The sequence below is a fragment of the Pipra filicauda genome, unplaced genomic scaffold, assembly GCF_003945595.2.
Source record: "Pipra filicauda isolate LSUMZ 115617 unplaced genomic scaffold, ASM394559v2 scaffold17_size4572894_pilon, whole genome shotgun sequence".
NCBI classification, from domain to species: Eukaryota; Metazoa; Chordata; class Aves; order Passeriformes; family Pipridae; genus Pipra; species Pipra filicauda.
The window spans coordinates 2,588,395-2,601,434 of NW_024104287.1; the positions used below are offsets into that span (position 1 = coordinate 2,588,395).

At 41.2% G+C, this 13,040-nt stretch overlaps 1 protein-coding gene across 1 annotated transcript in view; it reads left to right on the forward strand.

Moving 5' to 3' along the window:
* The window catches only part of LOC113988268 (transmembrane protease serine 11E-like), a 39,810-nt gene that overhangs the window by 11,401 nt on the left and 15,369 nt on the right, over window positions 1-13,040 (forward strand). Inside the window, exon 4 of the mRNA XM_027721697.2 lies at window positions 10,708-10,775. Coding sequence (XP_027577498.1) covers window positions 10,708-10,775 — 68 coding nt within the window. The remainder of the gene's footprint in view (window positions 1-10,707; window positions 10,776-13,040) is intronic.

Sequence of the window (13,040 nt, forward strand, 5' to 3'; positions counted from 1 at the left end):
TGAATCATCTCTGATAATCAGAAGCATTCAAATTACCTGACTTAGTGCAACTCCCTGACAAGTGCTGCCTTCTCTGATCCCTTCCCTGATGCAGCCTCCTTCATTTTTCTCCAGAACAACCCTGAAAGGAGCTCTTTTCAGAGTTGATGTTTCACCAGGAAAAATGTGTTTGCTTCCATAGGGAAGTCTACAATGCCTTCCTTGGGCTGGCAGGAAAGGTCTTGGTGTTTGCTTTGGTTTCCAGATTTGAATAGTAACACCCATTGTGTGAACAACATTCCTGACTCTTATCTCATTGAAGGTGGGAGGGAATGCAGCCAGATCATGCCAGAGAGCTGATGAAGCTGGTGCACCAGTCAACATCTCAGGGCTGACTGGAAAGTCTGGAAAATGTCTTCTGGGGTGGAGCTGGGGGGACTGAGGAACAGATGATGAAAGGTCTTTGCTCCTTGAGTGGCTTCCTGCAAGTGGCTGTGAGAGTTCCCTTTGTTCTCTCCTGAAAAAGCAGACCTGACTGAATGCCACTGGGAGAGAGATACTCCAGCGCACCAGAGCCTCCTTGGTTTTCTAATTGGACAAGTCCTTCTTCCCTTGCCAAGCTAAAGTGCACTGTGCCTGACTGTCCCCTCTTACACTGGATAAAAAAGGCACAGTCACAGCCTTATGATTCTTTTGCCAAGGAGCCGCTATTTTATATGGGCTCACTTATTGTGTGGCTGATCTGCACAACTTTCACCCACTAGTTTCCTCCACCTCCTGCATCAGACTTGAATTTTTTTTCTTTTCCCACAAAATCTATTAATTCTTTTGGATTTTCCAAGAATGCCTTGGACACCCTAACTACTCTCTTGTGAAGAACATCCTGTGGGGAGATTTTCAAGGCCCTGCTTCAAGCTTTACTTCTTCAGCCTCTCTGGTATGCCAAAGTCTGGAGAGAGTTGAGACAGCCAGATAGACCTGGGTGACTGGAATGATCCCAATTGCCTACTCTGGGCAGCTGCAGTAACTGCCCTACGTGCAGGAAGAAGGGTGAAGGGGCATTGTGTCCAGTGTGAGAAGCCATCTTTGATCCCAAGAGATGTGCATTCAGGAGAGCTTGAAATGCGTACAACATCAAGCCCATCTCAATGGGAATTGTCTCAGCTGAAGGCTGGCAAGTTTCTAGCTGTGAGAGAGAGGTGGATACCAAGCAGTCACAGCATGTGACCCCGTTAGTGCATTTCTGGTTGCTCAATAGAATCAGACACCAGGCTTTACCCTGCCCACCAGTGATTTGTAAATGCACTTGTTGGGTCTCTTTTGCCACTACAATAACTTTCTGATACTGTCTTCTGGAATCTGTGGGCTTTCTCCTCTTCAATGACAGTCTATGCAACCCTTCTCCTTTCCCAGGCACCGAGTATTTCCCTATCTCCTTCTCTGCCCAGAGCTGTTCCCAGCCCTGATGTCAGGCTGCTTCTCCCTGCCTATTCTAAGTGTCTCTGTCAAATCTTGTGTTAGACACTTTACCCTTCCCAGCTTTTGGGGTTATGCCCTGTCTGTTATCCCCTATTACTCCTGCTCCCATGTGATGGTAAGCCAGGCTGGAGCTGGGTGGGTGAATGTTCCTCAGGTATGAGTGCAGTGTGGCTCCCTCCTTGGCTAGTTGGGTGGCTGGGGGAGAGGTGAGGTGTTTGTTTTCCCTCCTTGAGTGCCTTGAGCCATTAAATGGATGGGCATGGATTTCCCCTGTTGTCTCATAATCCACAAGGCACCTGGGCTATCCTTTCCTTCAGCCATCTGAAACCAACACAGAACTAACTGGCTGGATCTGGGTAGAGTGGTTGAGGATTATATTAAAATGATACCTGGATACTTCCCCTGGGAAAATACTGCCTATCCAAATATTTCCATTGAATTAATAGAAATTCATCAAGTAATTCACACCTCAGGACTCAGAATTGTGTACCAGGATACTTCTTCTAGAAACAGACATCTTGCTTCACTGACATCAACTGACAAGAGAATCTTCTGCGTCTTTAAGTACAGATTTCGGGGAAAGTTTTTAATGAATACAGCTCTTGAAGTTTGTCCTATCTGACAGAGCTCAATTAGTGTGGGTTTAATTCAGAAATAATGTCTCTACTGAGTATTGCAGAGACACTTGTGATACCACAGGAAAATACTGCAGAACAGTCCTGATGACTCTGTCTGTTCTTGGTCAGTTGAATGGCTCACTGCCGAGTCCCTGTACTGGGGAGGAGGAAGGCAGTTTTCTCCCTTGGCAGATGATGATTTTAGAGGTTACTAACACACTTCTCTCACTATAGATGAGGTGGAGAAGAAACAGAGGAGCAGGCAGGTGCCATGCAGCTCCCTTCCCACACCCCTCTCCAGTTCTTTGTGCTGCAATGTGGATGAGGACCCCAAGAACTGCCAGGTGCAGCATTTGGTACTCAGTTCTCTGCAGCTCTGCACTGTCCCTGCTGCTTTGTGGTTCACAAAGAGGGCTTGTCAGCTGAATCCAATGCCTCTGTTTAGCTGCCCTCTGGCTACCACCTGAAAAGACACCAGTGGGGAGCAATGGGAGCTCACTTTGTCTTCTGCATCTTCAGTAGCGCAGATTCTCATCTGATTCAGCACAATTCAGTTATGACCAAGAAACAGTTTGCTAGCCCCTGGGCACTGATATCTCCTCTGTGTAGACAGGGAACTGAATTGGAGAGACAATTGAAAGGCCAAATCCATAAAGCCACTTCAGCATCTGGGAAGAGGTCTCCGGAGATAAAAAAGAATTTTTCAAGTGCCTATGGGTAATCAGGAAAGGATCTGCTTAGTTTCTTTGGCACACTTGGATTTTATTTACTCTCATCACAGTACTTAAGTTGCTTTGTGTTTGTTCTCTCTGAACCCCCATATAGACATCTATGCTTCCATGGAAAGCATAGCTTTAACACCTGATAACCTTGTGTGGTGGAAGAGTTAGCCTTCAACCGGATGCATGTAAAAGAAAGACTCTCTGCTTTATAACCAGGGATAAGCTTGCAGTCATCCCAATACTGGGAAATATCTTGTATCATGTGAGTTGTGAACAACTTACTGTCACATCTGCAGGGCTAGAGGGTCAGTCAAAGTCCTGACTAGGGTTTCCATCACAGCTGAACTCGAAGCCTAGCTGAAAACACCAACAACAGCGGTGAGTGAGCAGATGAGACTACTGTTTTATGGCACTTGGCCTTTTCAAGTCAGACATGCCTCGAGTTTTCCTGGGGAGCAGAAGTGTGTGTGTATTTGGGAGAGAGAGAGAGGTGAAACACAAATTCCTTCAGAGCCAAGAGCTAGCTGCAAATCTGGCTGAAACTGTGCACGAGGTGTGTTTGTCACACCTTGCACGTGGGTGTTAAGGTAAAGCTCAGAAGCCTGTTCCTTGCTGTATCAGTGCCTTATGGTCCTTGGGCTGGAGTAGATCCCCAAGGCAGTATTTTTGAAACACTTTTAAAGACTGTTTGCTCTGGGAGACCAGACTTTGAGGACTATTTTAGTGATGACAACTAAACATGCCCCAAGAAAGAGGAGTATGCTGAAGTTCAAGGGAGTCTAACATGACTCTCATTTTTACAGTAAATGGAAAAGTGCAAGTATCTACAAGTATCATGTAACTTCATCTGCTGTGTGTGCTATTCCCCCCAAAAACACTTATTTTCCCCTCTCAGCCCCTGAAACAAAAGAAAATTTAATATAAATTGGCCAGATCACAGAAATTATGGTATCTGCAGCAGCCAGGTCTTTCCACGGACTTTTCTGTCTTGCGACACCCAGACCAAGCTCAGTAAGAATGTTCCTGGTTGTAATAAATTTCAAAAAAAATTTGGCAGTGTTTGCAGATAAGGATCCCAAAATCTAAAACCGAAGCCCTTATTTAAACCCAAGCATTCTTAGGCTCTGTATGTGCTCCCTCAAGTGCTTACTTAGTATTGATATGAGGCGTAAAGAACTGCACTTTTATTGAAAGGTTTTCTTGTGCATCACTAAAGGCAATTTTATTTACAAGTGCATCTATAGTACAAAAGCCAGAATAGTGAAGCTTTTTAAATGAAATTTTTTAGAGATTTTTTTATAATAGTCTCCCTTTTTTCTTATTCTGACAAACAATATTGTAAAATGGGAAAAAAATCTTTTATCTATGTAAAAGAAATATATTTAAGGAACATTTTGAGAGAAAATATACAAAAATAAATGTAGCGCATTTGACAACTTCTGCTTTATAAACTTAATTTTAAGGCGATGGTTCTTATAAATAGGAAGCTTTGTCCTTGGACTAGCATGGTACAATCGGGGTGCCCTCTATGGGTGACTGGGGCTAGAAACAATACAGAAAGGATTTTCCATGGTAATTCAGCCAACTGGGAAAAAATGGCAGTGGATCAGTGGCCAAGATGACAAACTGATGACTTGTTTATTTAGGTCTGGAATTAGAGGTTGACGGCACACTTGACTGTCAGTATGCATATATACAGGTGTGGCCTTAAAGAGATAGGTGAAGTGCTGTACACTGAGAGAGGAAATAACTCACAGAAAACACCCACAACTCACTTGTGATGCTTTTTTCAGAAATTCCTATTGAAATTAAAAGAAGAAAAAGACCCCTGGCACATGTATTGATTTAATAAGAGAGATGTTTTCTTGCTTTGAATTTCATTTCCAGTTTTTCCTGTATCCATGGGTCACAGTAGCACAGGAAGCAAAAAAAAATACTGAGGAAAATATGAAGCGTTTTCAAATGCTGGTGTGAGCTGATGCAGCGCAGTGCATGAAGCTGTAGCTTAGTGTTTTTCATCACTTGTAATATCTCAAAATGTTGGTGTGCTCCACCTAAATTGCATGAATTTACAGGATGAATGGTTAGTTATCAAAAATGTTACTAATATCCAACTTTTTCTCCCACTTAAATTCAGCAATCCTTTAACTTATTTGATTCTTTGACTTATTAATGAAATATAATTTTCTCAAATAATAGGCATGCTAACTGATTTTTCTTTTTTTCATATTTTTTTCTTGGTCCATCAAAGCAGAAGTTCTAATAAGCACATACAAATCCAGGAAAATCATAAACCAACCCACTGCCAATAAATAAGTAACTCTAATTCAGTTCCAGTGTGTGTCATAAAAATCTAAAAAATGTGAACAAGGAAAATGGATGTGAACCTGAGCTGGAAAAGGAATTCAAAATGATGTAAAGGGCAGCTATCGATAGTGTGTATGATTAAGGGTAGAACCTTATCTTAATTATATATCCACAATCCAGAATTGCTGCATTGTTTGCAGGTAATTATATCAATGAAGTGATTGAAGATGTGAACTGCTGATCAAAATCTGGCTAGTCAAGAGAGTGGTTGCTTAGAACCTGATGTTTTCAAAAGTGAGAATCCAAATTCAATACTAAGTGTGGTTGATGGTATCTGGGCACTTGCAAGCTGAATACACCACCACGATCTTCCTTAGACTTCATAAAACTATTCTTTTCCTAAGAGGCATTCGCTCTTGTATTTCAGCTCCTTACCTCTAAGTATTACTTAAAAAAACCCAGTGGGCACAAAGTCATTTTCCTGGGAAAAGTGTACTATTTGGAGGGCGTGGGGGGGAGCTAAATGCAAAGCCCTTCTCTGGATATCAGCACAGGTGGTTTTCTCTCCAAATTCAATTTTCTCTCCAAAAGTTGGAAAAATCACCTCTGTAAGTGGACAAAATTTCAATAGCAGTGTGAAAGTTTTAGGAAGCTAATTATGGATAATTGAAAGCAGGGAGTAGGAATGGGAATACTTAGGTGACCTTAATTCCAGCTGTCACTAATACACATGGCTATAATGAAACAGTCATGTCATTACATGCCTTTGAAATTGGTTGCACTAGGCATGAGCATGGTACTTTAAATCCTGACATTAATGCCATGTATTAGTCCTCTTAATTTCTTTTATCTGAAAGACCAATCTTTTTAGGAACTACTGTACAAGGACAATTATTCCTCTTTTGCAGCTGACACCTCCAGGAACCATCCAGCTGAACACCTTATTTTAGTGCATTCAGGCAGTGCTAACTCAATCCTCAGCTTCAGGAGCCTGGTCAGCTTAAACCCTGTGAATAGTTTGTGATACCATTTGCAGATATTTGGGGTCACATGGTCCTTGCCTGCTGTGACACATGCTGTCTTTGTGAATGTGTGGTTTCTGATAGGAAAGTTTCTGATCTTCTGGTTTGATGGAGGCACATGGACTATTACACTCACTCTCCTTCAGGTCCATTTTCTTCACCCTGGGAGAGGACTGTGGCTGTAGGGCTATTGTGTAGTAATTGATATGTCTGCTTCCAAGGAGAGTGTGATGTCCATAACCTGGTTTAGGACACTGCCAGGTTCTTTTTTTTTTTGCTGTCCCTGTCATTATTTCTCCTCATGTCCTCTCTCAACCCCTTAGTTGAAATCAGGGCAGGAAAAATGTCAGGTTCTCAAGGGAGCTCCCACTGGATTTACATTATGAGCAGCTCTGGGGGTCTCAGCAGGTTGCACTGTAATCTGGGGAGAGTCACTGAAGCAAGTGGCAGGTTCCAATTAATATTTACAGTCAAAGAGCTTTAAAAAATCACTAATAATAGGCTTTACACCCTAAGTAGCTAGTGAAGTAAGAGGAAGAATGTAGTATGAGGATAGCTGTTGAAGGACTGAACTGGCAGCAGGCAAAAATGCAATACTATTGAGCAACAAGATGATTTGTGCTCCCAAACCTACTGAATGCTTTTAAATATCCCATGCAAGTAATTCAGTGGGTTCAGCAAATACTTAAGAGGAAAGTTCTATCAAACTAGATTTAAGAAAACGTTTTGATAAATCCTGTTACCCTGAGTGCAGTGACAGAGCAGCGTTTGGTGGGAGAAAGCAAGGGCCTGACACTGCTCACCTCGCTGGGTCCCTTCCAGACCCAGCTACACATCTGGGCAAGCCCAGCTCATGTCAGCTCCATACTACACCAGAGCGAGGGGATCCCTGTCATGTGACCTACTTCCAGAGCTTAGGGTTTTTTTGGGTCCCAGGGAGGCAGGGCATATTGGGTGACTCTGAAATCACAAAGATTTTAGTAGGTTACTCACAGGCCTCAGAGGGTTAGGCATGGTGCAACACAAGAAAAAGTGCATAATGATGAGATCTGGAGCTATTCAAAACAGGATAGGAAAAGAAGGCTTGCTCATCAACGTATAAAGCAACTTCTGGCTGCAAGGAAAAAGGAAGAATTTCTGTGGCTAGGTTTGTACACGTGGGATTTTTTTTCCCTTACCGCATCTTTGGTACTAGCCACTATTAGTTGCTATATTGGATGGGCCAGCATTCAGGAATGAAGTATAGTTTGTCTTAGAAAATCATAGTGCACAGAGAGAAGTTTAGTAAAAAGGATAAAGGATATGAAATTAAACTGAGGAAATACCAGACGTCATTGAGCTAAACTAGCCAGCAAACATTAGCTTAAAGAAAATCTTGTTTGGACAAATGCTAAAATAAAAGCTGTCAGGAAAATGCTGCTCACTTGAAAGGAACAGGACTTGGCACTTGGTTAAGAATGCTCATAGACCTTGCCTGCAGCAGCAGCAGAAACTGTCACCATTGAGCTGCTGCTAGACAAGGACCAGGAAAACAAATGAGATGTACTTAATCAGTGGTGAATTTAAGGGATCTGGTCATGATAGTGTCACTTTTGAGTGTTGTAATCAAATCAAAATCTTTAAAATGAGTGTAACATGCTTCTCTCAAGCAGGGCCAGGTCCCACCTAGTTACTGGACAAAGTTCTAGTTGCTTTTGCTTCCAGGATTGTGACTCAAGATGAAAAGAAAGCTATAAGCAGGCTGGAGAGAAATGTTTATCAGAAGATGAACAGTAAAACCTGATACAGAACATTAATCTTTGAAAGTTGCTATCTGAAGTCACACTCCTACATCTTTTCCTCTTTTATAAACTCTGTATGAATATAAAGATTACTGTTAATAATTCAGTTACCAAAATCATTGTTGAAGGAAAGAAGAAATTTGGGTCATATTTGTCAAAAAATTCATCAGCAGGTGAGAGACAGGGGCCACAGTGCAGAAGTTTGGGTAGACTTTCTTTCCTGATAAGATACAGCAGATCACAAAAGTGAAAAACACTAGGTCACGTTTGAAGGTGGTAAAGGCTCTGAAAGGCTCACTGAAAACAAAACCACTCTCCAGTGACTTCTTTATCTGTTGGTGATGTAATACTAGGGCAACTCTTAAGGATGGGAAAGCTAGTGACAAGTGGGAAGTGTGTCTACTTTCTCAATCAGATATGAAAGAGAAATGGAAGTAACACAAATCTAGTAATTTTGGTATAATTTTAAATTGCTTGCTTCCTGTTCACTCCATAGAGCTAACTACTATACTCCAAAGAACTAACTACCATCCATTTTGGATTTAATTTTCTGAAAACAGTGTCTGTTGCAGATAGTTCAGTTGCATTTGGACTTCCTAGATTCTTTTTGTAAAAAAGCACTGTGTGGAGTTGTGTTTTGTCAGATGTCACTGGAAGTCTTTGTCTCCTGCAACACGAGGTGTTCCTGATCAGACTGTCTGGAACATCTTGGAAGTGGTCCAGGCTGAGGAGAAAAGGAGAAATCTGGACATGCTGGGAATACAAAAAACACAGTCACATGAGCTGCTTAGGCTGAAACAAAGATACATAAGAGAATGGGTGACAGAAGCAAGGATCCCTGTATCTGCTGTAGAAATGCAGATAGAAAGTTTAGGAAAAACACTTGCCATCTGAGACAGTACAGGTACCTCGAAAACACAGCTGTCAAGAGGAGATAAAGGATTTGGGAATGTCATACTGACATACAGCCCTCCCTTGCAAGGAATTGTGAATTCTTGCCCTCTTCAGTCCCAAGCTGAAAGTCACTGTGTTTTTGCTTTACTTGTTAGAAATGTAGAAGCCTGAGGTGTGCCTCAGCCCAGCTCAGGGCTCTCTTTGATTGCAAAGCACTCTGCAAAGAAGTCGCTGTCCTAGAGATCTCGAAAGTTCTCAGTGGCAGCGCAGTCAAAGATAGCACATGCCACTGCGTGCCACAAAGCTGGCAGTGCTGCTTAGCTACATGCTTCTACTTACACAATCATCAGTGAAGCAGTTAACACTGACAGAAACGATAAACAAATGTTATAATTAAAAACACCAAAGCAAAACAAACCCCCTTTTGCCTAATGGCAAATATTTCCAATAACCAAGGGGGATAGCAGTGGAACAGGCTGCAGAGTTACAGGAAATAAAAACACTTTATTTCTAATTGTATGCCTCGTAAAGTGCAGTGGTAGCAGCTGGACATCTGCAAAGCAACAGGAGAAAGCACATTCTGCATATGTACAGTAGTTAGTTGTATGTGATGTATTTTTCCATAGAATTTTGTCTGTTCCAAATGCCAAAGTAATTGCAGATAATTGCCAGTAACAGCAAGATAAAACATCAGCTCAATGTATGACAATTAAGAAAGTTTCTTTTTTTCCTTATTAATGTATGCTTAAAATAACCTTAAAAAACAAAATGTGCAATTTTCAATTTGAAATTATTCTGCTTCAATATATCACTGTGTAATGACATGAGGCTTCATCTTACGACAACCAAGGCTGGAAAAGAGGTGTTTCATGTTCCTTGGGAGGAATCAACCCCAGATTTCGTGCTTACATGCTTGTTTCCATATCTGAAAGATTTCAATGTACTAGAAGTTTGAGAACCATTATTTTTCAATTTCCTTTGGAAGACAGAACATCTTGAGACTTGGGTAAATCAGACTGCCTTTATGGACTAAAAACTACAAAAAAGACTACTTTCATGATGTTGTAAAGCATTTCTACGTATTTTTTCCTGTAATGCATTTGATGTTTACAGGATATGTTCAATTTACTGTGTCTTGCTGATAGGAGGAGTTGCTGCAAAACTCACTAGTGACTTTGCTATTTCTCAATCCTTCAGTGATTCTGAGCCATTCCTGGCAGAATTTCATGCCATGTGAAATCACACTGTGCTGTCTCAGTCTGATCACGCAATCTCGAGATGACATTCAGCCTAAAGCAGGATGTGGTTAAGCAGGCACCAATAAAGATGTCATTTGGAGATTGATTCCTTACGAGTCCTAGATTTCCAGTTTCTGATGAGAGTTGCTTGACAATTCCTCTAGCACGTGGAAAATTACAAGGGTGATAGGGGGACATAATTCGAGATCACTGGTAGCTTTGCTATAGATTTCCATAGAACCAAGGATAAATGTTGTATCAGAAAGGACCCCTACAAGAGAGGCTCTGCAGAGCACAGCATACTCTATCCTTTCTGTGGGCCATCTTTAGGAGGCTGTGCTTTGGGAGACTGCAGCAGTGTGTCCCAAGGATATTTATATATTTCTCATTATGCCTGGGATTGGATGAGGCAGCACTGTAGTGGCACACTGATGTAGTCACAGGACATTTAGAAAAATCAGCTTGCTTTTTATAATGTGCCTTAGGTCAAATGGGAGATGGTTAGGAAAGGCCTGTAACAAATGTTATCTAGAGGCTGGGCTGGATTACATTTCTTGCCTCTGTAAGCTGTGAGTTTGTAACTGAATACTATTTTCTGAATGCTCCTTCCAGCAATATGTCTGTTTCCCTCCTTTTTTTGTTATCTTATATTTTTCTTTTTTCAACAGATCGACAAGACATTTTACAATTCCATTTTAAGGAAAAAATACATCCGTTCACGCTTAATCAGAGTGAGGTATGTGAGATAATAATAAATGCAAGCAGCTGAGATAAAATGAAATTTACAACAAGCCCAGCTAGATCTGATTCAGTAAAGTGTATTGTATGTAACACCAGAGCATAATCCCTAATTGAGTATAATCTTGTTTTGAACCATGCCCTCCTTTTGGATCTTGATGCAGAAGACAAACTTCAGTCAATCCAAATTCTATACAAGTTTGTGTTCAGATTTTGAGCAAGCTTTAGCTAATAAAGCAAACATAACTAAAGCTATCTGAAAATAAAAAGCATTTACAAAACTATTTCCTTCACTGTAATGCAGATGCCACTTCTTATATTGCTGTTTTCCTGGGCATGCCAAGTAAAATTGGGCTGTGCTGATTCAGAAGGTCCCACTTCTCATTGTGGCTTTAAGAATGGGCATAAGTAGGTGCCTGGGGAATAGCAGCAGCACAACAGACGTGTAGATTGCAACAAGTGCTCCTTGGTATGCTCCCTGCTTTTGCATATTTACCACTTTGGATTTCTTGAAGTGGTTGTGGTTTGTTTAGCCCTTGGTGTAGTTATTTTCCAAGGACTTGTCCACTGTCTCCTGGACTCTTTAAATCCATGCACCTTGGTCCTTTAGTAAGGACTTGTGAATCATTCAATGATTCTTTAGATCATTCAATGGTCCTTAGTTCTTGTACTGGAAGAGGTGATGAAAAGTTGATCACTACCCCTCCTCTCCATGCAGTTAGTGATACTGGACACTCCCATCATATCCCTTCTCTCTCGTATCCCATAAGATCCACTCTTTTTTTCAGTTGAAAGTCCGATCCTATTTCACCATTCTTTGCAGGAACTGCCTGTTCTGTATCTCTTTCAGGTCTCCTGTTCCTGCTTTTTGAGATGAAGGGGTCAGACCCATGGTTGGGATTATCACTGAGCAATGTGGCGCATTTTTTCCTCTTTTATTCTCTGTTTAACTGCTAAAAGCCTAATGTTTAATTTGATTTCTTTACCACTGTTGAATGCTGAAAACGACCTTTTTGTATATATGTCTATTGTAATACTAAGGTATTATATAACTGTCTATTGCAATACTCGGGAGAGTGACAGTGCCCATCGCTTTGCATGTAAAACTTGAATGTCTTCACTATCACAGGCTAAAGCTGCAAGACTAAGATCTAATAAGATCTAAAGATCTAATTCTTGTGAAAGTATTTCTCCTTGCTCTTACACGGTTTGTGACATCCTGCCTCTTCCTCTACCTTAGTTTAATCCCCAGTTACACGTAAGTCATTATTTGAATGTAGCTTTAGGGGTATTTTTTGATACTAGAGTGTTGCAAGTGTAGACAGGGTGATTTAAGGATCTGAGAGACCAATTTGTAGGGACAAGAAATATTTTTCATTACTTCTTGTTCCCAAGGACAGACTGAGGTACTTGCTGTGATGTTTGCTGTGTTCGATGCAAGACTTGTATGCGCCAAAGCTTGTTCACTTTTTCACATATACAAGCTTTATGCCTCTTCTAGGGCTCAGACTGCAAGGTGTTTTGAACAGGGTCATTGGTGTGAGTTTACTTGGAAAGTACTGTGCATATTTTTTGTCTCGGTATAAATAATGCATTAGTAATAATGACTACTGCTCACTGAGAAAGACAATACTAATTTGACTAGGTGTCTTTGGCTCTGGATCTTTGCTATATAATAAGTGATTCAAGGTGGGCTGTACTTACCCGAGGGTTTCGAGAGGCGTGGTGTGCTTGCAAGAGTTGATACGGTAATTCCAGTGTGGCATAGCACAGGAAGAGGAGTGGGGGGAGAGGTGAGGGAACACCTCAGAAATGCAGAGCAACACCCACAGTTGGATCAGATAATATCTGGAAAATAAATGGAGTGGCAATCATGCTGAAGTTGGCACAAATGGAAAAAACAGTCTGTTGGAAAGTTCGTGTATGACTACTCAGTCTCAATTATGAGATCCTTGAGGCAAGGAGTGTGTCTTTCTGGTCAGCTACAAAACACTTGGTATGCTTTGGTGTGCTCATTAACACATGGCCTTTTACTTCCCTTCACTGGAAATATTGGGAATGTCTGTTTCATATTGGTACAAGTTTGTTTCAAAGATCACAGCCTGATCACATGACTTGTATATAAGCTACCTGTCTTCTACTTTTTTTTCTTTATATAATTATGAATTTCCAAGACAGTGAGATATAACTGGGACATCTTCTCTTTTGCTTTCCTGTCTAATGACAGAGCAACCTGCTTGTAGCTTTCCGCCTGTATGAAGTA